General features: G+C 41.5%; 4 protein-coding genes across 4 annotated transcripts; all 4 read right to left on the minus strand.

The window, feature by feature from the left end:
* Nucleotides 1-2169: 2169 nt before the first annotated feature.
* LOC123808521 (protocadherin beta-17-like) lies at nucleotides 2170-4703 on the minus strand. Its single transcript, XM_045823223.1, has one exon. The coding sequence runs from the start codon at nucleotides 4612-4614 to the stop codon at nucleotides 2179-2181; it is 2436 nt and encodes an 811-aa protein (XP_045679179.1). The 5' UTR covers nucleotides 4615-4703; the 3' UTR covers nucleotides 2170-2178.
* Nucleotides 4704-6862: 2159 nt separating this feature from the next.
* On the minus strand, nucleotides 6863-9452 carry PCDHB6 (protocadherin beta 6). Its single transcript, XM_045823235.1, has one exon. It carries the CDS (start codon nucleotides 9398-9400, stop codon nucleotides 7031-7033), a length of 2370 nt encoding a protein of 789 aa, XP_045679191.1. The 5' UTR covers nucleotides 9401-9452; the 3' UTR covers nucleotides 6863-7030.
* A 4758-nt stretch (nucleotides 9453-14210) lies between these two features.
* Nucleotides 14211-16968, minus strand: LOC123806849 (protocadherin beta-5-like). Its single transcript, XM_045820264.1, has one exon. It carries the CDS (start codon nucleotides 16844-16846, stop codon nucleotides 14459-14461), a length of 2388 nt encoding a protein of 795 aa, XP_045676220.1. The 5' UTR covers nucleotides 16847-16968; the 3' UTR covers nucleotides 14211-14458.
* A 4297-nt stretch (nucleotides 16969-21265) lies between these two features.
* On the minus strand, nucleotides 21266-23840 carry LOC123808489 (protocadherin beta-4). Its single transcript, XM_045823161.1, has one exon. The coding sequence runs from the start codon at nucleotides 23651-23653 to the stop codon at nucleotides 21266-21268; it is 2388 nt and encodes a 795-aa protein (XP_045679117.1). The 5' UTR covers nucleotides 23654-23840.
* Nucleotides 23841-26752: the final 2912 nt, after the last annotated feature.

Below are 26752 nucleotides of genomic sequence, written 5' to 3' on the forward strand. Positions count from 1 at the left end.
TTTTAATGACATTGTTTTGAGAGAGGATGGGGTAGAGGAAATGTGTGTGTGTGTGTTCATGTGAATGCCACTTAAGAAAATAAATAAGTGGACCATATCTAAAATTAAAATTTGCAAAAAAGCATTTATAAGCATATTATTTAAAAATATATAAGTAAATATCATGAAAAAGTTATTACCTCTATACAGACTTGAATAAAATTGAAAGATTTGTAGCATTGTATGACAAATTTTTTTTTAAATAGGATACTATCTTTTTTAAAAAAGATTTTATTTATTTATTTTTTAGGGAGGGAAGGGATGGAGAGAGAGAGAGAAGAGAGAGAGAAAGAGAGAGAGAGAGAGAGAGAGAGAGAGAGAGAGAGAGAGAGAGAGAAACATCAATGTGCGGTTGCTGGGGGTTATGGCCTGAAACCCAGGAATGTACCCTGGCTGGGAATGGAACCTGGGACACTTTGGTTCCCAGCCCGTGCTCAATCCACTGAGCTACGCCAGCCAGGGGTATGACAAATTTTTAAAGTATAAAGTATCTAAACAAGTATGGGATTTATCCTTTTAATGTGCATTGTAAATGTTATAAACACAATAAAGTAACTGTGTGTAACAAAAAGTGTAAAGTGAAGTGAGAAGAGGGTGAAAGTGTAAAAAGAAAGTGTAAGGCAGTTAGGTTCTGTTAATACAATAATTTTGTTTTTAACCTTGTAGGGATTATTTATTTAAGCTTAAACAAGTTCTATAGTCTCATATTATTTTGTCATTATATTCAAGTAAAATCTGATAGTCTTAATTATGAAACTAGTTATTTATTATAGGTCCATTTTACAACATTATTTCCATGTATTAACTTATTCTTATATGAAGTCATATAAATATTTTTAAAATAATGTTGACTTAATATTAATGATAACTATTTCTGAGTGCTAGAATAATGAAGCTAATTTGCTTTCTTTTTCTTGTTGAATATGTTTCAACCATATGAATATATATTAATAGAATAAGAGTCATCATTTATATACTCAAAACCACTTATGAAAAAATCATAAGTCTATCAATGTTTTTCTTTTTTTTTCTATTAGCAGGCATTGTATCCTTTAAAATTATAGCAGGTGGTGTAATTAAATGCTATCAATTTTGAAAGAAAATACTCAACTTATAATACATCCAGCTGAAATATTAGTTCTCCTGAGGAAATATAACAGTGTTTTTTTAAAGATTTTATTTATTTTTAAAGAGAGGGGAAGAGAGGAAGAAAAAGAGAAACATTGATGTGTGAAAGATACATCAATTGTATGCCTCTCACACACTCCCAGCCAGGCACCTGGCCTGCAACCCAAACATTCGCCCTGGAATTGAACAGAAACCTTTTGGTTCATAGGTGGGCACTCAGTCCATTGAGCCACACCAGCCAGGGCATGAAAGTATTTTTAAAACAACTACAGGAATGCAGTAATTTACGAGGCAACAAAATTTTTGCATAAATGAAAATTATTTTTAAAACTGAAAGCCATCATTTACAATGGACTCATGCTGATGGTAATTATAAAGCACTACTTAATCATAACAAGCACTCTTAATCATAACAAGATATCAATAAACAAGCTCAAATATCAAGAATCTGAAACTTCCAAATATCTTACTTTCAAAGCTGGAGAAACATGATTGCTCTGCTATTATATGAACATGCAAAATATGAGGGAACAAAACCACAATAAAACACCTAGAAACTTAGAATGTGAAATACTCCAATCGATTGGCATAACTATAAATATGGCAATAATTATGAGTGTGTGGCCATGTAAGCTATTTCTGTGAATGAAAAGGGGTTAAGAAATAATACATTAATGAATATTGTCATTTGTCCTGTCTTGTTAAGAGAAAATTTCCAATTGAATTCAAATTAATTTTTAGAGTTTTCCTTGGTTACCCTACGAACCCCTCCACCCATAAAGTTGGGACCCTTGGTTTGAGGAACTTGAACTCGCTGATCCCTAAGCATCCTTTCAGATACACCTCAAACTGGTAGTGCAGAGGCAGGGTCCCCATGCCCAGGCCGCTGAAATTGAAAAGGGAAATCCAGGCTATCCTTGAAGGCGGGATTTTTGTCCATGATGCTCCCAAACTCTGTATCTGGGAAAAATTAGAGATGTTACAAAACAAGACTGCATCCTGATGAGATTTCTAGTTGAATACCAAGTGATTCCGGAAGCTGGCACTTTCCTCCATTTCCTCTCTAGTGCCCTGGGGAGGGAGGTAGGGGACAACTGGATTCAAGAATTTGAACTCTTTTGACCCGGAGCCTCTGGTCAGGCATATCTCGTACTGGTAGCTCTGGGACAAGGTCCCAGTACCGCTGACGTCCACCAGGTGGCCCGGAAAGTGGCTCTCAGGCACCGAGCAGCCACCCACCAGGCCAGCCCTGCTCCTTCTGCACAGCCGCACTGCGATGAACGCCAGCACCGAGAACAGGAAGAGCGACGACACCGACGCCAAAGCGATGACCAGGTAGACCGTGAGCGGGTCAGTCTGGGCCGCGGCGGCCGCCACTTCGGGCAGAGGCAGGTAGGGCTGCGAGAAGCCATCCACCAGCAGCACGTGCAGCGTGACGCTGGCTGACAGAGGCGGCTCGCCATTGTCCTTGACCAGCAGCAGCAGCCTGTGCTTGGCCGCGTCGCGCTCGCTCAGCAGCCGCGCAGTGCGCACCTCGCCATTGTGCGCCCACACGCTGAACAGCCCGGGCTCTGTGGCCTTGAGCAGCTGGTAAGACAGCCAGGCGTTCTGGCCCGAGTCGCTGTCCACCGCCACCACCTTGCTCACCAGGTAGCCAGGCTCGGCCGCCCTGGGCACCAGCTCGGTGCAGGGCGCAGAGCCGTTCTGCAGCGGGTACAGCACGAAGGGCGCGTTGTCATTGGCGTCCAGCACCTGCACGCGCACCAGCGCCTGGCTGCTCAGTGCCGGGGACCCGTGGTCTGTGGCGCCCACCAGGAACTCGAATGCCTGCAGGGCCTCGAAATCCAGCGCCCTCAGGGCGAACAGGTGTCCGTTGTCGGCGTTGATGGACACCAGCGAGTCCAGGGGCAGGCTGGGGTCCTGGGGCTGCAGCAGCGAGTAGGTGACCTGGGCGTTGGCGCCTGCGTCTCTGTCTGTGGCGCTGAGGCTGCCCATGTGCAGGGCGGGGCTGTTGTTCTCTGGGATGAAGAGGCTGTAGGAGGTTTGGGTGAAGGCCGGGGCGTTGTCGTTGACGTCGGAGACCAGCACAGTTATGTTGTGCTGGGTTTTCATTCTGGGAGTCCCCATGTCTGTGACGGTGATGGTGATGTTGTACTCGGCCTGGTGCTCTCTATCCAGAGCTCCTTCTGTTACCAAGGTGTAGAAGTTTTCTAAGGTAAGTTTCAGAAGGAAGGGGAGATGGTCTTGGATGAAACACATCATTTTGCCATTGTCTCCCGAGTCTGGATCTGAAATTTCGAAAACGGCTACCACAGTATCAGGGGTGTTTTCTGGGATCTCACTGGTGAGTAATGAGGTGGTCAGTTCCGGGGCGTTGTCATTTACATCCATCACTTCTATGGCCACCGTGCATTTTCCTGAAAGCCCCCCTCCATCTGAGGCCTCAATTTCCATACTGTAAGACTGAATTTCCTCAAAGTCCAACATTCTTTTTAATCGAATTTCTCCCGTGACTGAATTTATTTCAAACACCTGAATGACTTGATTTGAGGATTGGAAAAATGAGTAGGAGAGCTCTCCGTGGGTCCCAGCATCTAAATCCCTAGCGGAGACAGTGACAACAAGAGAGCCTATGGGGCTGTTCTCTGAGACCTGCACCTCATAGAGCGGCTGATCAAATTCAGGGGCATTGTCATTTATGTCCAGGACTACAATGAGGACACGGGAAGTCCCAGCCCTGGGTGGTGACCCCCCATCCAGCGCCGTGAGGGTTAACCTGAGCTCTGGCTGCTCCTCACGGTCCAGCGCTTTGTCCAGCACCAGCTCAGGGTATTTTCTGCCATCGCTGTGATTGCGAGTGATAAGGTGGAAGTGGGCATTGGTGCTAATTGTGTAGTTCTGAACTGTGTTGCTGCCCACGTCTAAATCCTGAGCTATTTTCAAAGGAAATGCAGTCCCTGGATGACTACTTTCCGGGATTTTCAGGGGGATTTCCTGTTCCAAGAATTCTGGGGCATGGTCATTTACATCTCGGAGTTGCAGTTCACCTTGAATAAACTGCAGTGGGTTTTTCAGTAACACCTGGAAATGCAGTATACACGGATCCGTGTCACCACACAGCTCTTCCCGGTCCAATTTTTCTTTTAGGAGCAAATTCCCACTCTTCTGCTCGAGCTGCAAATGCTGTTTGTTCCCTTTGGAAAGAATCCGGGCGCCGCGCGCGGCCAGCTCTCCTAAGCCTAGCCCCAGATCCTTTGCTAGGTTGGCCACAAAAGAGCCGCTGTCCCTCTCTTCTAGAACAGAGTATTTCAGGGTCGCACCGCCCGCCTCCCACAACAGTAATAGAATAATAATGGCGGTCACTTGCCTTTTCCGGGGCGCTTTGAGTAGCGGCATCTCCATCCTTCCTCCAGGTCCAAAAGTTCCAGTACTAAAGCACAAAATCATTGCTTTGTAGCGAACTCTGCTATTTTAGGTCGATAATCTTGAGTTATTTCTTAACATAGACTGGCATGAGGGTGGCGATGGCTGCCTCTTTGAACCGTATTATCCCCAGTGGTGTAAAATGTTTCCTTTGCCAGCTGCCGGAGACTGCTCCGCTTTCTGTAGTCTCGGAATCCCGGAGGCAGCTTTTACTCTCTTATCCTGCAGCTCCACCAAGCGTTCTGTTTTACAACTTCAGGTAGTTTTCATTTCCAAGCACAATTTAATAGCTAAAATGCTTCGAATGCCTTTTTGGGTCGGAGAATGTTATAAACTCCTTTCCTCCTCACCTATTATGCAGTCTTGTTCAGGTAGCTAACAAGAGCTGTGAGAGCACAGTGATGCCTATTTATCTACACTCATCTTCTTTATAAAGGTACACGTTCAGTATACAAAATTCAGCTGGAGACAAATTCATTGGGTCATTCAATAAGCATTTCTCTGTGCAGAAAATTTTGTAGCTTCTGGAGATAAAACGGTAAACGCAAAAATTCCTGCTCTTGAGAAGCATTCTCTTACAAAAATACTAATTTGTTCTATTGTGTTAGAAGTGTTGAATTTTTAAATCCAGTTTTTACTCCCAAATTAAAATGTGTCTGTAACATCTGAAAAAAAAATGTGATGTTGTGGCAGTCTCTGGGCTACATAGCTTTTGAGAATTTTTCTTCATAAATTCATTGTGTGTATGGCCCAGTAAAGTTGAGAGGAAATGGCCACTTGTTTTATCAGAAGTCAATAAAAGCTCAGAATTCAGGCAATGTATTTCAACAAACATGAAGAAGGCACTAACGTCAATGAGGTCAAATGTGTACTTTCCAGGGAAGGGTTTTGACCTATCAGCTTTGGATAAGGGCCTGTCCAAGCATGCATCTTCTGAGATAATAGAGATAGGGTTATCGGAAACCACGACTGCCTCCCCCAAAGCCATGTGAGGTGGGGTGAGAGTGTCAGACAGAGCAGTATCCCCTGAGGAAGAACACTGCTCCAAGGAGAGCGTGAAGACATGAGAATACGAAACAGCAAGTGTTCCCCACATGCTTCAAACCAACCCGTCATCATCAAAGACAAGTGACACAGCAGCTCACCTATTTGGGTACAAACCACAGACAAATACAACTCAGTTAAGCTCACTTCCATTTTAATTAAGGATAAAAATACAATATTCACTCACTTTTCACTTTATAAAGGATAAACTGCCTAATATTGATGGGAAATTGAAAAGATGAATGTTTTTCATAAAAGACTACAAATACAGTCAAATAAGGTTAAATTGTAAAAAGTAAATGATATTATGGTTAATAAAGATAAATGATGTATACACAGTGCTAGGAAGGAAAATATGACATTATATACCCAATAACCTGGCACTAATAACTCACTTAGGTCTTGGCAGGCCTCACATATATATTAGTAAAAGCTAAGAGGCTAGGAATAGGGGTTTGCAAAATATAATTTGAATTTTACTTAACAATACTTTTGAACTTTCAAATCATTGGACAAAGACAAGGAGAGAAAATGTACTCTTGAGCATTTTACATTCTGTAATAGAGCTTTGAGTTACTGGAAGTTGTTTCGAATTTAGAGGAAAAGTAAAAGAGTGGTCCTTAATAATTTCATTTTTGACAAGGGTACTAGAGTGTAAAGAGAATATTAACATTTCGGCATCACTTGAAAATTATTTTTTAATTCACTATAGGAATGTTAACACTTATCAAATGTTTATTAAGCATTTATAATCGGACTAGTGTTTTTAAAAAATCATATTCTTACATGAAGCTCACAAACTATAATTTAATGTGTTTACAGTTTTTAAAGTCTATATTCACAGAAAATATGTGTTTATGATTAGTTACTGAAATACACATAAATATGACTGGCTATCTTAGCATTTAGCCATCATTAGCATTCATCTTTATTTTATCACATTGTAGGAGTTACCCCCAAATGAGCAGTGTACCCCCTACACTGGCAAATTAAATAATATGAAACACTCACATTTAAAGCTTTTTCCTAATGGTAGTAGTAACTACAGTAGTCACCAATAGCTAGAAAGGCAGTCATACTTAAGAATTTTGGAATATAGCTTTTGTAAAAAGAGATGACTGAACTTCAAAATTTTTTAATTATTCAAATTAATTTTTACTCTTTATTCAGATTGTTCAATAAAACTGAATGAATAATTTTAAAGCTACTAAACATAATATAGGGAAAATATTGTGCATATGCAACATTTGAATTTCTTTTAATATCACCCTAAGGAACAGTAGTAAATTAATCAAGAAAGACACCATCAATAACATGTAATGTAAAGTTGTAAGAGATTTCCATATTTATTAAGTAAGGTTTAGTGGAACAATCCAATACTTAACTGAATAGGAGGCTATTCCAAAAGGTGGGGTTTTCCTTCAATTCCTTCCCAAGTCCCTTGAGAAGGGAAGCTGGGGAGAATCGGCTTCAGGAACTTGAACTCGCTGGCCTCTGAACCTCCGGTCAGGCATACCTCATACTGGTAGCTCTGGGACAGGGTTCCGGTGCCACGAACGTCCACCAGGTGGCTTGGAAACTGGGCCTCAGGCACCGAGCAGCCACCCACCAAGCCGGCCCTTCTCCTCCTGCACAGCCGCACCGCGATGAACGCCAGCACCGAGAACAGGAAGAGCGACGACACCGACGCCAAAGCGATGACCAGGTAGACCGTGAGCGGGTCAGTCTGGGCCGCGGCGGCCGCCACTTCCGGCAGCGGCAGGTAGGGCTGCGAGAAGCCATCCACCAGCAGCACGTGCAGCATGACACTGGCTGACAGAGGCGGCTCGCCATTGTCCTTGACCAGCAGCAGCAGCCTGTGCTTGGCCGCGTCGCGCTCGCTCAGCAGCCACGCAGTGCGCACCTCGCCATTGTGCGCCCACACGCTGAACAGCCCGGGCTCTGTGGCCTTGAGCAGCTGGTAAGACAGCCAGGCGTTCTGGCCCGAGTCGCTGTCCACCGCCACCACCTTGCTCACCAGGTAGCCAGGCTCAGCGGCCCTGGGCACCAGCTCGGTGCAGGGCGCAGAGCCGTTCTGCAGCGGGTACAGCACGAAGGGCGCGTTGTCATTGGCGTCCAGCACCTGCACGCGCACCAGAGCCTGGCTGCTCAGCGCCGGGGAGCCATGGTCTGTGGCGCCCACCAGGAACTCGAATGCCTGCAGGGCCTCGAAATCCAGCGCCCTCAGGGCGAAGAGGTGTCCGTTGTCGGCGTTGATGGACACCAGCGAGTCCAGGGGCAGGCTGGGGTCCTGGGGTGGCAGCAGCGAGTAGGTGACCTGGGCGTTGGCGCCCGCGTCTCTGTCTGTGGCGCTGACGCTGCCCATGTGCAGGGCGGGGCTGTTGTTCTCTGGGATGAAGAGGGTGTAGGAGGTTTGGGTGAAGGCTGGGGCGTTGTCGTTGACGTCGGAGACCAGCACAGTTATGTTGTGCTGGGTTTTCAGTCTGGGAGTCCCCATGTCTGTGACAGTGATGGTGATGTTGTACTCGGCCTGGCGCTCTCTGTCCAGCGCTCCTTGTGTTACCAAAGTGTAGAAATTCTCCACTGACGGTCTTAGAAGAAAGGGGATGTTGTCATCTATAGAGCAAATAACCTGCTGGTTATGTCCGGAATCTGCATCTGATACACTGAAAACCGCCACTATTGTCTCGGGCTGGTTTTCAGGGATGGGGCTGCTGAGGGACGACATGGTCAGTTCAGGGGCGTTATCATTCACGTCCAGAACCTTGATGATTACAGAGCATTTTCCTGATCGTCCCCCACCATCTGTGGCATCAACATCCACATGATAAGATGTAAATTTCTCAAAATCCAACATCTTTCTCAGTCGAATTTCTCCTGTGATTGCGTTTATTTCAAAGGGTTGGTTAACATCATCAGCCTGAAATAGAGCATAAGATACTTCTCCATAGGATCCTGCATCTAAATCTCTCGCTGAGACGGTGATAACCAGAGAGCCAAGGGAGTTGTTTTCGGGGACTTGTGCTTCATAGAGCTCCTTAGCAAACTCAGGGGCGTTGTCATTAATGTCCAAGACCCGGATCTGAATCTCTGCGGTCCCTGACCGGGGCGGAGACCCACCGTCCAACGCGGTGAGGGTTAGCCTGAACTCCGCCTGCCCCTCGCGGTCCAGCGCTTTGTCCAGTACCAGCTCTGGGAACTTTCTGCCGTCACTGCGATTGCGGGTGAGAACGTGGAAGTGAGAATTGGAGCTGATTACATAGCTCTGAAGGCTGTTGCTACCCACGTCTAAATCCTGCGCCATTTTCAAAGGAAATATCTTTCCGGGCGTAGTAATTTCTGATATTTGTAGTAGCATTTCTCTAGCCGGGAACTCCGGGGTGTGGTCATTTATGTCCCTGACTCGCAAGACCGCCTGGAAAAACTGCAAGGGATTTTCCAGCAACACCTGGAAGGGGAGCAGACACGGCTCAGTGGAGCCGCACAGCTCCTCCCGGTCCAGTTTTTCATTTAGCAGCAAATCATATGTCTGTGGGTCAAGCTGCAAACGCTGTCTGTTCCCCTTGAAAACAAGCCGGGCTCCCCGAGCGGCCAGCTCCCCGGTCCTGAGTCCCAGGTCCTTTGTCAAATTAGCCACAAACGTGCCAACTTCTGTCTCCTCCAATACAGAATACTGAATCGATTCTGAACCCACCTCCCTCAAAACCATCAACATAATGAAAACTGTCACTTGCCTTTTGTTGCGAGGTGCGTTTGTTCGCGCCATCTCTATTGTTATGTCTGATCCGAGGAAAAATCCTTTTTAATTCCCAGTCACCAGGTCCACCGTCGACCCTCCAAAATATCTTTGCTAAAGACTTTCTAATTCTTTTTTAAAAAACTCGTCTGGCGGTGACTGCCTTCGCAAACACATTTATTTTGGCTTTAGCTTAAGTGTATTTTTCCCCCTTTGGGTTTCTCCGTGAAAGGGCGTCCTCCGAATTCGCAGAGCTTGGATTTACTCTCTTAGCCTGCAGTGCCACCACGCGTTCAAATCAATAACTTCAAGAGATGTTTGCAGGTCAATACCATTTCCAAAACTTGAGCATTGTAAAGACTTTTCAGTCCAGTCAGTGTTTCTCACACTGGAGTGTGGGAACCACTTGCACAAAGGATTACCTGGGAGTTTGGAGTTTTTTCCCCCAAAGTCAATTCTGGGCTCGTCTCCTAATCTTGAATCAAATCTCTGGTGGTGCTAATGGAAATCTGCACTTCAGTTTATCTTCTTAAGTGATTTTCATGCACACCAACGATTAATTAGGAATTACTCTCTCAGGAAATTTAAACTTCCTGTAACCAACTTTATTTTACTCTTTAGCAGTGCAATTTATTGCTGATAACCAGTGTAATTTGTGAAGCCATGAAGTACACTATTTAATCATCCCAACAAACTATACAAAAGTAAAAGTGGGTTAGCAACACTGGTGGTAAAATAAACAATCATGTCTCTAAGTTACAAAATGGCATGAACAATAGACTGAATTTTTTTTTATGGTTACACCTGCACAATCAAGAAAACAATTAGATTATTAGGAGGAAAACTGAGGCCAAGGAATACTTATCATAGAAACATCTTATCAAATTAAATGATTTAAAAGAGGAGCTAGAAAGAGTCAAGTTTCTGTCATAAGTAAGCATTTTAGGGTTCCACTTCATTTTTATTTGGGTAGAATTTTGTCGTGATTTTATTAGACTTGTTCAACTTACTGTAACTTTTAACATCAAATTCCCCTCCTCTGTTAATTAATCAAGATCAAATAGATTACCCTGTTGTAAGAATGTAACAGAATGCAGAAAACGAACATTCAAGACTCACTTCTACCACCCTCTCACAACAAGGGTGATTTGAGGTCCTATGATTACAGACGAAATAAGGTAGTGGGAAAGGTGAATTACATTTGAGTGGATACCAGGGAATTCAATAATAATTTATCATGGTTATATCTATTTCTAACTCACCAGTTTCTGCTCAAATATGCAGGAAACTGTATGTCTAAATATCCCGAAAATACATTAAATAGGTTAGTGTATATATAAAAACACAAAACACCAAATAGAATTAATTTCAGATTGTTAAGAGGTGAAATCAATTGCGTTCAAGCAAAATCCACTTCAGGTAAGAGCTCAAATGATGGGAGATTAAAAATCAGGATTTCTTTGGAAATATTTCAATTCCAGGTAAAATAAATAAAGCTAAGTAAAACTAATTGTGTAGCTGAAATGCACCTCTATCTACCTAGAAGAATAAAAATAAGATCGCTGTGACCAGCTTCCATGGTTCACTTGACAATGTTACTGAGAATAGACTTTCTCAAGGATATCAATAACAAACTGATGAAGTAAGCCAACAACCATAAACATCTTAGATAGGTTTAATTTGGTCTCTGAAACAAAGCTATTTCCAGCTCAATCATAATGCTTCCTTCTTTCAGTGGACATTCCCACTCCAGCTTAGTGGCATCCCTGGCATCCAGAGTCCTTTGCTCACTCTGCCTGCAGCAACACCAGGTATCCTCAACACAGCGTACCAAATTATTTTTTTCATTTTAAAGAAAATTTTATGAGTAATACAGTATGTGTAAAATTCAATTTAGATCACGGAAATGCCTTTGAAAATGTTGGTTGTTATGGCAGAGAGAAAGAAGATACTATTTAATGTACCCTTGAAAGGTATCAGCTGGGTATGTGAAGAAACTGTCTTTTTATGGAAAGTGGATACATTGGATTCCCTCAGGAGAATGCTTCTTGGTTTTATCCTTTTCTGCCTTGATTTGATTTGCAAGAGTAGAAGTGAATTGACTTTGTTTTTAAAATTTTTAAAAATATTTTATTTATTTATTTTTAGAGAGAGGGGAAGGGAAGGAGAAAGAAAGGTAGAGAAATATCACCATGTGGTTGCCTCTCATGCGCCCCCTACTGAGGACCTGGCAGGCAACTCAGGCATGTGCCCGGACTGAGAATGGAACCAGTGACCATTTGGTTCATAGGCTGGTACTCAATCCACTGAGCCACACCAGCCAGGTCCAACTTTGTTTTCATAAACATTATTTAACAAGGAATAATTATTTAAAATTTTAATCATGAAAATAGTTCAACATGTAACAAGATAAACATCATAATCTTCCATCTACATATCACCCAGCTTCACAACATTCTGTGTTTTTTTTTCCATTTTTACATTTCCCTCCACTCTCAGCCTCAACTCATGTTTACTTTTGCATAGTTCTTTTCCTCAGGTAACACTTACACAAACTGAAATGCACTAATCTTAACAGTAGCATTTTTTAAAAAATGGATCCATCCATGTAACCCACGCCTCTTTCAAGATATAGAACATTTTCAGCATTCACTGGGAATCATATTTTCCAGCTTACTTTTAATAATTAGGTGGCAAAACTTGGTTTCTTTTGGACACAACATGGGGAGACAAACAGTGTTAAAAAAGCACCATGCCTCATGCTCTTTATGCTCACATATGCTAATGCGAAGTGACAAATTAATTTCAACATTAATTCAGTTGGATTATTACCAGTGAGTTAAACTTAATTTTATTTAGCTTATAATTATTAAATAGCTGATCCAACTGACTTCCATTTTTATGCTATACATGTTTTTTTCCTTTCATTCATTAAACATTTAAAAATTCTTCAAGTGTATTTAAAGTGAAAGGTGAAGACTAGCTTTCAAGGATGAATTGAATGTCTCTAAAATTTTTTAAAATTTAGTTACATGCAGAGAAAACAATAATTCAGGGAAAATATAGATATATATATATATATATATCTTTAAGTGATATTTCTTTAAGTGATATATATATATATCACTTAAAGAAATCTTGCAATGGGAGATATGCTGCAGAAAATTTTGAAAACATCAAGGATGTGAGGCTGAACACATCTGAAATCTGAAAGAGTTGGGAAGAAAGGCTTGTCAGTCTTCCTGGATGTTTGTCAATATTGTTGATTTCCCCCCAAAGAATCAGCATATTTTATTTTATTGGTTTTCATTATTATTTTTTAATTTCATTGATTTCCTCTATAATTTTTATTATTTCCTTCTTCCTGCTTGCTGTGGGTTTACTTTCCTCTTCCTTTTCTACATTCTTTTTTTTTAAAGATTTTATTCACTTATTTTTAGAGAGGGAAGGGAGGGAGAAAGAAACAGAGAAACATCAATGTGCGGCCGCTGGAGGCTGTGGCCCGCAACCCAGGCATGTGCCCTGACTGGGAATCGAACCTGCAACACTATGGTTTGCAGCCTGTGCTCAATCCACTGAGCTACGCCAGCCAGGCCTTTTCTACATTCTTGAGGTGGGAGCTGAGAGGACTGAGTCTTATTCTCTTTTACAATGCACGCATTTATCCCTTGCTGGTGTGGCTCAATGGACTGAGTACTGGCCTATGAACCAAACGATTGCTGAATAAAATCTTCTTAAAAAATGGTTTCAGTTTGTGTAGAGAAGTAGCAGAAAATAGTGAGATAATTATATGTGAAGGAGGGATGACAGGTTTGTGTTCTAGGTACTAAACAATAATAGCAGGACATTAATTGTTTAAAGTTTATGAAAATGTTTAAATGTTATGAAAATAAAAGTTTAAAAGTGTTTTCCAATGAGGTAAAGTGAAAAACAGATAATACCAAGTGTTGACAAGAATGTGGAGGACCTGGTACATCCAAACACTGCTGATAACTGTGTAAATTGGTACAAATACATTGGAAAACTATTTTAAAATAACTACTTAAAGTAAACATCTACTTACTAAATAAGTGGCAATTTTACCCCTAGGTATATACCCAATGGAATGCGTAAACATGTTTGCCAAAAGATAGGTACAAAAATGTTCAGAGCAGTATTATTTAAACAGTCAAACTTTACACCAACCCAAATATTGATCTACATAGGATGAGTAATAAATTCTGAAATATTCATACATTGTAATACTATACAGAAATAAGAATGAATAACTAAAATTACAAGCAATATCAAGGATAAATGTCACAAACATAATGTTGAATGAAAGAAGCCAGACACAAAACAGTATATACTCTACTATTTTATTTAAATAAATTCAAAATAGGCAAAACTAAACTATAGCATTAGAAGTCGGGACATTTGTTATACTTCTGCTGGTAGTGATTTTAATGACAATTTATGTGGTGCCTGGGATATTGGTTATATTTCACTTCTTCATCAAGATGTTGATACTAAGTATGTTTACTTCCTGAAAATATCAATACATTGTGCTGAAATTAAGGATCTGTTCCCTTTTTTGTGTGTATGTTAAAATTTCATTAAAATGTATGCTTAAAAATGCTTGCCAGTGGGGATGAGAGCAAAGAAAGAGTGGCAACACATTGCACTTGTTATGAAATGTATATTTTCATTTGAAAACAAAAATTTAAAAACATGTAAAAATGCTTTTTAATTTTTGCTATTAGCATCCCATATACTTAGTGTGTGATGAAAAAATGGACCGAACACAGAGAAAAGACATTAACATTTGATTTTATTAAGACAGTTGATCTAAACAAAGGGCAACAATGTGGCAAACATTACAGCAAAACCCACACTATGCAGGGGTCTGAAGTGGCATTAAGCAAATAATGCAATCGCCTGGAACTGAGTTTTCCAAAACTGGACAAGATAAAGGGCAATGGAGAAATACATCTTTTGTGAAGGCAAATCCAGGCTACACTTGAAGATGGAATTTCTGTCCATTACCTTCTCAAACTGTCCCTGGGGAAATTAGAGGTGTTACAAAGACACTGCATGGTGATGAGATTCCTAACTAAATCCGAAGTTATTCCGGAGGATGGCGTTTTCCTCTATTTCTTCTCTAGTGTCTTGGGGTGGGAAGTTGGGGATAATTGGTTTCAAGAATTTGAACTCATTCGACCCTGAGCCTCCTGTCAGACACACCTCATACTGGTAGCTCTGGGACAGGGTCCCAGTACCACTGACGTCCACCAGGTGGCCCGGAAAGTGGGCGTCAGGCACCGAGCAGCCACCCACCAGGCCAGCCCTGCTCCTTCTGCACAGCCGCACTGCGATGAACGCCAGCACCGAGAACAGGAAGAGCGACGACACCGATGCCAAAGCGATGACCAGGTAGACCGTGAGCGGATCTGTCTGGGCCACCTCCGTCGCCACTTCGGGCAGCGGCAGGTAGGGCTGAGAGAAGCCGTCCACCAGCAGCACCTGCAGCGTGACACTGGCTGACAGAGGAGGCTCGCCATTGTCCCTGACCAGCAGCAGCAGCCTGTGCTTGGCCGCGTCGCGCTCGCTCAGCAGCCGCGCAGTGCGCACCTCGCCATTGTGCGCCCACACGCTGAACAGCCCGGGCTCTGTGGCCTTGAGCAGCTGGTAAGACAGCCAGGCGTTCTGGCCCGAGTCGCTGTCCACCGCCACCACCTTGCTCACCAGGTAGCCAGGCTCGGCCGCCCTGGGCACCAGCTCAGTGCAGGGCGCAGAGCCGTTCTGCAGCGGGTACAGCACGAAGGGCGCGTTGTCATTGGCGTCCAGCACCTGCACGCGCACCAGCGCCTGGCTGCTCAGTGCCGGGGACCCGTGGTCTGTGGCGCCCACCAGGAACTCGAATGCCTGCAGGGCCTCGAAATCCAGCGCCCTCAGGGCGAAGAGGTGTCCGTTGTCGGCGTTGATGGACACCAGCGAGTCCAGGGGCAGGCTGGGGTCCTGGGGCTGCAGCAGCGAGTAGGTGACCTGGGCGTTGGCGCCCGCGTCTCTGTCTGTGGCGCTGACGCTGCCTATGTGCAGGGCGGGGCTGTTGTTCTCGGGGATGAAGAGGGTGTAGGAGGTTTGGGTGAAGGCCGGGGCGTTGTCGTTGACGTCGGAGACCAGCACGGTTATGTTGTGCTGGGTTTTCAGTCTGGGAGTCCCCAAGTCCGTGACGGTGATGGTGACGTTGTACTCTGCCCTGTTCTCCCTGTCCAGTGGTCTTTCCGTCACTAGGGTGTAAAAATTCTTAAACATGGGTTTTAAGACAAAAGGGAGATCATTCTGGATGGAGCAAACCATCCTGCCATTGTCCCCAGAGTCTGGATCCGAAACACTGAAAACAGCAACTACAGTCTCTGGGGAGTTTTCTGGGGTGGAGCTGGCGAGTTTGGACATGGTCAGTTCAGGGGCGTTGTCATTCACATCCACCACCTGTACAACTACAGAGCATTTTCCTGAAAGGCCCCCACCATCTGTGGCTGCAATTTGCACGTTGTAATACTGAGTTGTCTCGAAATCCAATGCCTTTTTCAGACGAATTTCTCCTGTTATTTCGTCTATTACAAATGGTTGAGTAATGTCATCATCTTGGACTAGAGTGTAAGCTACATCCCCATACATTCCTGCATCTAAATCTCGGGCGGAAACGGTGACAACTGCGGCGTTTAGGGGGCTGTTCTCTGGGACCTGTGCCTGATAGAGAGACTGTAAAAACTCAGGGGCATTATCATTGATGTCCACGACTTCGATGCGGATGGTAGTGGTCCCAGACCTGGGCGGAGCCCCACCATCCAGCGCTGTGAGGGTTAAACGGAGCTCAGGCTGCTCCTCCCGATCCAGCGCTTGGTCTAGCACCAGCTCTGGGTATTTTCTGCCGTCTCCGAGATTGTGAGTGACAACATGAAAATGGGAATTGGGGCTGATTGTGTAGTTCTGGACAGAGTTGCTGCCTACGTCAACGTCCTGAGCTATTTTCAAAGGAAACACAGTCCCTGGCTGGACGCTCTCTGGGATCTTTAGGAGCGTTTCCCTATCTGGGAACTCTGGGGAATGGTCATTTATATCCGTGAGCTGCAGATCAGCTTGAAAAAACTGCACCGGCTTTTCCAGTAATAGTTGGAATTGCAGTATACAGGGATCTGTGGCCCCGCACAGCGCCTCCCGGTCTAATTTCTCATGTAGAAGCAAATTCCCGGTTTCAGTATCGAGCTGCAAGAGCTGTCTGTTTCCTTTGTAATGGATTCGCGCGCCCCGAATGGCCAGTTCCCCCACCCTAAGCCCCAGGTCTTTTGCTAGGTTGGCTACAAAGGAGCCACTTTCTGTTTCTTCTGGCATGGAATACCTAATTGCTTCAGAGCCAGCCTCCCACAAAAACAACAATATAACAAGAAAGACAACTTGCCTTTTCCGTAGCGCTTTTGCTAGCGCAGTCTCCATTGTTCAGACCCAGTTCAAGAAGGTGCAATTTCTTCAACTTGCTGTACAATCAACCCAGGTGGCTTCGTTAAATATCCTCCATTAGATCTTTTTGACTGACTCACACTAGAACAAAGCCCTCTTTGAAGATCTCTGCCCCTAGACCTTCCCTAAAAGGCTCCCTTCTTTTAGGAAGCACTCACAGTTCTGATTCCCAGCGTAATGGCGTTCCGGGTACCCACGGAGCTCTTCATTTAATCTCCTAGCCTGCAGCGCCACCAGGCGTCCTTATTTACTATTGCAAATAGTATTTGCCGTTTCATTCCAAATTATAAACCTTGTGTATCAATATCTTTTTAAGTCACAGAAATGCTCCCGATCTTATCCCCAATTCTTAGTTATTGGAAGCTCTAAGTAAACATTTGCTGAGTTAACTTTAAGTAAAGGATAGTTTTCAGAACTAAAATGATACATTAGCATTCCTCATAAAAGTACCTTTTGAGTACATGAAGAAACTTTTTCTTGAGGGTTTTCTGTTTAACTTTTCCAATAATGGATTTTTATGAAGTTTACAATTTTACAAAAACTAACTGTTTTAATTTATTAATTTTGGAGACAGACAGAGAGACAGAGAGAGACCGATTTGCTATTCAACCCATTTATGCATTCATTGGTTGCTTCTTCTATGCGCCCTGACCAGAGATGAACCTGGAACCTTGGACTATCCATAGGATGCTCTAACCAACTGAACTACTGCTATCTTTAAAAATAACATACATCAGAAAAGGGTACAAATCATAAGTGAACAATTTAAAGGTTTTTCACAAAGTAAGTACACTCCTATAAGCAGAACCTGAATTAAAACTAAAATGTTACCAAAACCTACAAGACTCCTGCCATTGGTTATTACCCTCTTCCCCTAAAAGTGGGCACTCTCCTAACTTCTACTGTCATAGAATTTTGGTCTCTATGGAGACCAAAGGAATATTTATACCCATGGAGTTACAGAGTATTACTCTTCTGTGTTTGCCTCCTTTCACACAACATTTTGTTTGTAATATTTATGTGTTGCATATTGTTCTGATTTATTTTATCCCCAATGCTTTATACCATTATATTGTATGGCTATACCATAATTGGTTTATTTGTCCTTCAGTTTATGGAATTGGGGCTTTCCAGCTTGGGAATATCTTGAGTAGTGCTGCTGTAAACCTTCATGTACCTGCCATTTGGTGTCTATGTGTGTGTTTACATTTAATATATTCTTTGGAGCCAGATTGCTGTGCATTAACATGTACATGTATATTTAGCTTTAACAGATATTGAAAAAACAGTTTTCAAAAACAGTTTTACCAAAAGCAGCAAAGTTGCTCCAGTTGCTCCAGAGTTCCAGTTGCTCCATATCATTGTCAACATTTAATACTGTCTTTTGATATTAGCTATTATGGTCACTGTGTGGTGATATCATATGGTTACTTTAGTATTTCTGATGATTAATTAAATTGAGCACATTTCCATGTTTATTGGCTATTAGGATACATTCTTGTGAAGTGCTTAAAAATCTTAGAGAATAGAGAAATAGAGAATCCATCTTTAGAAGTTATTAGTATGTTCTGGGTATAAGTACTTTTTCAGAAATATGTATTGCAAATATCTTCTACTCTATGACTTGGATTTTAACTCTCTTAAGGTATGTCTGATGAACAAAACTTCTTAAATGTTAAGTTAGTCTAATTTGTGAATATTTTGCAATGGTTATGGTTAGGACTGTTTGCTTGCTCTTTAAATCTTTGCATACCCCAAGGTCATAAAAACATTCTTGTATGGTGTTTTGAAGAATTAATTACTTTAATTTTCACATTAGATCTATAGTCCTTTTGAAGCTAATTTTTTCATAGGAATGAAGTTAGTGTCAAATTATTTTTCCATATAAATATCCAAATGACTTTGCACCATCTATTGAAAAGAGGGCCTATTCCCCATTGTTTCTGAAGTGTCATTTTGTAATAAATTAGGTAACCATAGGTCTATTTAAGGCTCCTTTTTTCATTTTTCTCTTGTGTATCCTGCAGTACAATATTGTCTTAAATACGATAGCTTTACCATAGGTTTATTATTTGATAGATAAGTCTTCTAGTTTTATTCTTTTTCTTTAAGACTGCTTTGGTTATTATTGTCCTTTTATATCCCATATAAACTTTAGGTGTAGTTTGTAAACTTTCACAAATAAATCTGAAATTTTGTTTAGGATTTTATTACATCTATGGATTGATTGGGGAGAATCAACATAATTTCCAACACTGAGTTTCTCAGCTCCTGGACATTATACATCCCTCTATTTAAGATATTTGGCTTCCATTCTATATTTTTGTTTTGCAACAATAGAATTGTTTTGTTTTCCATAAGGTATGTATTTTGTGGAAGTTATTTGAATAATATTTACTACTAAATTCTGATCACTGAATTTGAGAATGATGATCTAGTCTATACCAGTCTGGTAGTGTTCCCTAGGTGGTAAAGATTGGCCCATGCTTTATCAATACACACAGTAATTCATAAAGTAATACACAGAGTAATCCATAAGTTTGTGACATAAATTCATAAAGCTGCACTCTGACTATTTGTTGGGCTGGTCTCAGTTCACTGATTATACAAGTTGAACTTTCCTGGCATAGATAGAAAAAGTGAACTTGAATTTTCATAAAGGTGAAATATATTAGTGAAAATGTTAATCAGATTTCTTGTTATTGTACATAAAAGCTATTTCATTTAAATGGCTAATAATAAATGGAGAAGTCAGGAAAGTTGACTACCATATCCATGTCTTATATATTTGTGTTTAATTTTGTTCTCATTTTTATCTCTGTCATTCAATTTTTAGATTGGATGAGGCCTAAAAAGCTGTTTCAAGAATAACTTAAACAGTAAGTCACTTTCCTTTTTAGTATATTATAATGCCTAGGGAAAAAATAATTCATGAAAAAGTGCAAGTAATTAAATTCTGATAGGATGACATTTGAGATGTCAAAATAAATGTGTAGATTATAAAGCAAGCTCTTTAATTGCTCATATTGTGCCAAAAGTTCAACTAAGTGGTTTTATAGTCATTTCATATAGTCATTTCATATAAATTTAGTTGGAAATCACACGATCAGTTTACTTGGCTTATTGAACACAACATAAAACAATAACAATTCAGGTAAGTTCATTTCTTATCTTTTTTAATTTCTACTTTTCTTGTCCTAAAGGACAAAATAATGCTTATTTCTTACAAATGAAAGTTCAGTATAGTTGATACAGTAATTTACACAAAATATCTGAAAACTACATTGAAGAACAAACCAAAAGATAATGTTGACATTAAAAGTAAATCATTATTTTGTTGATAAAGGCGGTCCATGTCTGCAAAGTAAATGAAAGTGAAAATCTGATATCACCTGATAATCAGACTTAAACAGAACAACTGGAACTCAGAAAAAAAAATATTTGATTCTTTTAAGAGGTGAAGAGAAGCTGCAGGGGAACCAAGAGAAACACACATTAAACTACACTTGAACTTCTACTCATAGTGAAAAAGGAAGGTCAAAGAAGTATCTGATGCCTTCCACATCATAAATCCTATGAAAGGATTTAAATTTTATTTAAGGTACTGAGATCATTTTAAAGGATTTTACCAAGCAATGATTTAGTTTTATTTAGAGAAAGTGATGGCAGATTATATGAGATTTTCTCTTTATTATTTACAAAAAGAATAATTTTTTAAATTGTAACATCAGTGAGTGGTAATGGAGCATGTAGAATGTGCAAGACAAGTACCAATCAAATAAATAAGAAAATCTCTAGCATGTGTGCTGCTCACAATGGGAGGTTACAATTTTAGTGTATTAATTATTTAATTATGTGCATGTTCATGTACAATTTGGGAGAAGCAAGTATGCTCAGTTGTATGCTTGTGGTTATTCCAGGGGCATAGCCTAGTAGAATAGCCAACAAGAAAGGCCTAAGTAGCTATTAAAAATTTCAAACACTCTGGCCTTGTAAACATAGAAATATCTAGTAAAGACAAGAACCACAAATATATAGAAATGCAAGATTACATAAAAGCTTCAAAAAGTTTCATTAAAAAGACATTGACAATTAAGAAATTGATTTAAACAAAAATTTCTTCTTATGCTACTTGAGTAATTTATAGTTATGGAAAGATTAATCACAAAGAGAAAGTCAAATTGGAGAAAATACATACTCAATATTTAGTGTAGCTAGAAATCTTAAGTCCAATGAATATTAACAAAAGGAAGAAATTTAGCATGATAAGGGATATGCATTTGTTTGAAATAGATATATACATATTTAGAGACCAATGCGATTTCTTAAAAGAAATGCATTGCCAATGGCAGGTTTACCAAAAGTAAGGAGCAGCTCACTTAACCCACACAATACTTAACCGAATACAAAGCTATTCCTGCAGTTGGCATTTGCCTTAATTTCTCCTTCAGTGTCCTGAACCAAGAGGTTACGGAATATCGGCTTAAGGAATTTGAACTCACCAGTCCCAGGGTCTCCTGTCATACATACCTCGTACTGGTAGCTCTGGGACAAGGTCCCAGTGCCACTGACGTCCACCAGGTGGCCCGGAAAATGGGCCTCAGGCACCGAGCAGCCACCCACCAAACCAGACCTGCTCCTCCTGCACAGCCGCACCGCGATGAACGCCAGCACCGAGAACAGGAAGAGCGACGACACCGACGCCAAAGCGATGACCAGGTAGACCGTGAGCGGGTCAGTCTGGGCCGCGGCGGCCGCCACTTCGGGCAGCGGCAGGTAGGGCTGCGAGAAGCCATCCACCAGCAGCACGTGCAGCGTGACGCTGGCTGACAGAGGCGGCTCGCCATTGTCCTTGACCAGCAGCAGCAGCCTGTGCTTGGCCGCGTCGCGCTCGCTCAGCAGCCGCGCAGTGCGCACCTCGCCATTGTGCGCCCACACGCTGAACAGCCCGGGCTCTGTGGCCTTGAGCAGCTGGTAAGACAGCCAGGCGTTCTGGCCCGAGTCGCTGTCCACCGCCACCACCTTGCTCACCAGGTAGCCAGGCTCGGCCGCCCTGGGCACCAGCTCGGTGCAGGGCGCAGAGCCGTTCTGCAGCGGGTACAGTACGAAGGGTGCATTGTCATTGGCGTCCAGCACCTGCACGCGCACCAGCGCCTGGCTGCTCAGTGCCGGGGACCCGCGGTCTGTGGCGCACACCAGGAACTCGAATGCCTGCAGGGCCTCGAAATCCAGCGCCCTCAGGGCGAACAGGTGTCCGTTGTCGGCGTTGATGGACACCAGCGAGTCCAGGGGCAGGCTGGGGTCCTGGGGTGGCAGCAGCGAGTAGGTGACCTGGGCGTTGGCGCCCGCGTCTCTGTCTGTGGCGCTGACGCTGCCTATGTGCATGGCGGGGCTGTTGTTCTCGGGGATGAAGAGGGTGTAAGAGTTTCGAGTGAAGGTTGGGGCGTTGTCGTTGACGTCGGAGACCAGCACAGTTATGTTGTGCTGGGTTTTGAGTCTGGGAGTCCCCATGTCTGTGACGGTGATGGTGATGTTGTATTCGGCCCTGCTCTCTCTATCCAGTGGGCTCTCTGTTACCAAAGTATAGAAATTCTTGAAAGTCGGTTTTAGAATGAATGGCAGATTTTCTGGAATAGAACAAATCATCTTTCCATTGTCTCCAGAGTCTCTATCTCTAATTCGGAAGATAGAGACGACAGTCTCCGGAGCATTTTCTGGGATGGAGCTGGTGAGTGAGGATACGGTCAGTTCAGGGGCATTGTCGTTCACATCCACCACCTCTACGACCACAGCACCTTTTCCAGAAAGGCCTCCTCCATCTGTAGCCTCAATTTCCAGATAGTAAGACTTAATTTGTTCAAAATCCAATTTCTTTGTCAGTCGGATTTCTCCTGTGACTTCATTTAGTGAGAAAGTTTGCTTAATTTCATCTGATGCTTGGAACAAGCCATAGGAAACTCTCCCAAAGTTTCCAGCGTCTACATCCCTAGCTAGGACAGTAAGGATTGGGGAGTCTATGGGGCTGTTTTCCAGGACCTGCACCTCATATGGGGCGTGCACAAACTCAGGAGCATTGTCATTAACGTCCATGATCAGGACTCTCACAGCCACAGTGCCAGACCGAGGTGGAGACCCGCCATCCAGCGCCATGAGGGTTAAGCTGAACTCGGGCTGCTCCTCTCGATCCAGCGCTTTGTCCTGCACCAGATCTGGGTATTTCTTACCTTCACTGTGATTTCGAGTAAGAACGTGAAAATGTGAATTGGGGCTGACAGTGTATTTTTGAAGACCATTGTTGCCCACATCCAAATCCTGAGCTAATTTCAACGGGAAAATAGTCCCTGGCTGGCTGTTTTCCGGTATTTTCAAGAGCATTTCCCTAATCGGGAATACTGGGGAGTGGTCATTTATGTCCTGGATTGATAATTCTCCTTCAAAAAATTGCACTGGCATTTCCAGCAACACTTGGAAATGCAGCACACACGTTTCAATTGGGCCACATAGCTCTTCCCGGTCCAGTTTCTCCTTCAAAAGCAAATCCCCAGTCTCACGATCCAGCAGCAAGCGCTGCTGATCATCGTCAGACACCACCCGGGCGGAGCGCGCGGCCAGTTCCCCGACTCCCAGGCCCAGGTCCTCGCTCAGATGGGCTACAAAGGAGCCGCTCTCTGTTTCTTCCAGCACAGAATAACGAACAGGCTCGGGTCGAGCCTGAGACAAGAGCACCACCAGAATAAAAGCTGTCACTTGCCTGTTTGGTTGAATTCTCTGTAGCATCTCCATGTTGGAACCCGGCTGCTTACATCCAATCTCTTCAGCAACCAAAAACGACTCGAGATACTCAATTTCGATTTCTTGCTTGGTGGAATCCTCACAAAGTTGCTTTGAAACTTAAATCCGTTTAGTATAACGCTCTGCAAACTCGTTGGTAACCCAGTACCGCTGGCAAAGCTTCTTCCTTGAGCTTTTGATTTCGTATTGGAACAAAGGAATACGTGAGCTTTCTAGGGCTCAGTCACAATCTTAGCCTGCAGCGCCACCCTGCGTCTTGATTGAGAAAATAGTCTCAAGTCAAAGGATATTTTGGAAGTGTCCAAAAGTAATTCATTTTTGAAGTGCATAGAACTTTTACAGGGTTGTTATGCCATTAAATTGCATAATTTATGAGGTTATTCCATTACATTGCATGAGCTGGAAGAATTGTGAGCACAAAACAAGAGTGTAGCTCTGTCTCCCCCACAGCCTAATCAGAGGAACTTCAAAGAACTCCATTTTTCATTTGCATAATCTACCTAGGGGACATAAACTCCCCTAGTTTATAGTAATTATACAGTTTGTTTCCAAGTATGTGAGGAATTTAGGATGATGCAAAACTTTGTTAAAGTGTTGGATGTCACGTGGCCTTGAGACTATTTTTCAAAAGAAAAGGTTCTATCCTCCTGCACTGGTGTGCCAATAGCAATACAGCTGAAAGAAGAGGCATCTTGCTTTGTTATGTCCTTTTGCAGTTTGAACTCACATTAAATTTAGAAGGAAGTCAAGTAGGGTTAGAATCAGAGTGTTAGAACTGGAGAGGAAATGAAAGGAGGTTTTACAGATAAGGAACCCAGAGGGTGATAGGACTTGATTATTTTATTTGGCTATTACCAGGATAATATCAAGGCAAAATCAAGTGAATAAAAATCATAACAACTGTGAAAAAGAAAAACAATTATAGAATTTTATAAGATAAAGATCTTATGCTTATTTAGGTAGGAGAGTATCTAGCTAAATTTTAAAAACTTATTTTATGACTTTGTATCTTACCACATTCATTCTTTGTGTCCAAGATATCATCTCAACTCAATGATTTGAAAATAAGAAACCCAGATTTAAAATATTTTAATATGTGAGCAAAGGGTGTCTGTGGACTTGTCTACTCATATATGGTGAAGGGAGAGACTTGTTTATAAAGTGGACCCCAGCACAGTGTACAGCTGTTGTGATTATCCTGATACAGTAAGTCAATTCACTTAACAAATTATAATTCATGATGAATGAATTATTTTTAAAGCAAGCCAGTAATTTTTGATTCTAAAAGAAATTATTAGGAAAAGTTATTTTTGAAAGAAAGCCTTCTTTCTCTCAAAAGTTAGAGTGAATTATAGTATTCATTCAGTAAATATCAGTTGAATAAATAATTCATTCTAATGATTATGTTTCTACCTATATAAAAAAATTTTCAGATCAAACATTCAGCCACGAACATGTCTGAAACTGAATGTAAAATTCTGAGACATGAGGGTATAATACATGCTAAGTACTATTTAATTAAATTTACTTTGATTCTAGTTCTATATTTTACTTCCTGAAAGAGATATAGTAATTGAAATAGTATTAACACTTTAGAATTATTTCCTATGTCATATTTAAGACAAATGAGAGGAGCTACATTATATATCAACATTAAGTAAAATTTAAAACATACTGAAAAATAAAGAATATTGTTTTAGATATAAACAAAAAACAAATCTCCTGGGAAAAGCAAAGAGCAAATTGTTCATAATATGGTAACCAAGTTCTAGTTAGATTCAAGTTAAAGAGTTCCAAACAAATATGTGCCATTATAGTCCAGATTTTTATGCTAAGCATTTTATATACATGAGTTCATTTATCCCTTCAAAGCCTTATGACATAGGCATCTTATTAGACACATTTTACAAACAAAGAAATTGAGGCACAAGCAGTTTAAATAACCTGCTCAAAACAAAATAGAAACAGACTCATGTTCACAGAGAACAGGCTGACAGCTGTCAGAGGGTCAGGGAGTTGGGGAGGCTGGGTGAAAAAGGTGAAGGGATTAAGTAAAAATATCCCTCATAAATAACCTGCTTATAGCCATACATCGAGTGAAATGGCAGAGGTAGGATTCAGACTGTTACTGTGTGGCTCCAGAATTCATTCTTTTATCTACCTCAGTGGATCTGGAGAGGCAAACAACTTTTTAGATCATTTAGATCCAAACTTAAGCCATGCTTTGGGTACATAGAATATCTATGTACCCAAAGGTACATAGGTAAATCAAGGTAAAATATATTTGTATTCAAGTTTTTAGGTATATCAAAGGTAAAATATCTTTGTATTCAAGTTTTTAATTAGTATAAGAATCTTTCAAATGACTTGTGTCCTTTTAGAGATATGTACAGCAAAGGGAGGTGCTTACAAAACCTAGAAATAGGAAGGAAAACTGATAGTATTTTGTTGAGGTCATTAATTAGGTTAAAATATTTAAAGAGTGACATATAATGAATTCCCTGTCATCGTAAATATTGGAGAAAAATATCTATGTGTAGATCTTTTGAAATGGCATTAAGGTATAAAGTTGAAATCAAGAAGAGTGGGTTGAGAAATTTGTAATAAAAGCTAAGACAATTTCTACTAATTCTCTATAGCACATACTAAATTAAAAGATAGTATTTGTATTTTTAATTTGAAAAATATTCAAATATCTGATGTCTAATTTATCATACATCTTTAAAATCAGGAAGTGTGAATCCTCCAACTTTGTTTGAAAAAAAAAACAATCTTTTTTCAAGACCGTTTTGGCTATTCTGAGTCCTTGCATTTCCATATTAATTTTAGGACCAATTTGCCAATTTTTTGCCAAGAAATAAACCAACTGGGATATTAATAGTGATTTGGTTGACTTCTGTTGACCAGTCTGAAGGGCATTAATTACCATTTTCACAATATTAAGTCTTCCAATCCATGAACACTTTTCATTTACTTAGGTCTTCTTTAATTTCTTTCAAGGATGTAGCATTCAGTGTACAAGTCTTGCATTTATTTTGTTAAATTAGTTCCTAAGTATTTTATTCTTTTTGATGTGATCATAAACTGAAT

The sequence above is a fragment of the Phyllostomus hastatus genome, unplaced genomic scaffold (assembly GCF_019186645.2).
Source record: "Phyllostomus hastatus isolate PE091 unplaced genomic scaffold, TTU_PhHast_1.1 phas_contig_150, whole genome shotgun sequence".
Taxonomy (NCBI): domain Eukaryota; kingdom Metazoa; phylum Chordata; class Mammalia; order Chiroptera; family Phyllostomidae; genus Phyllostomus; species Phyllostomus hastatus.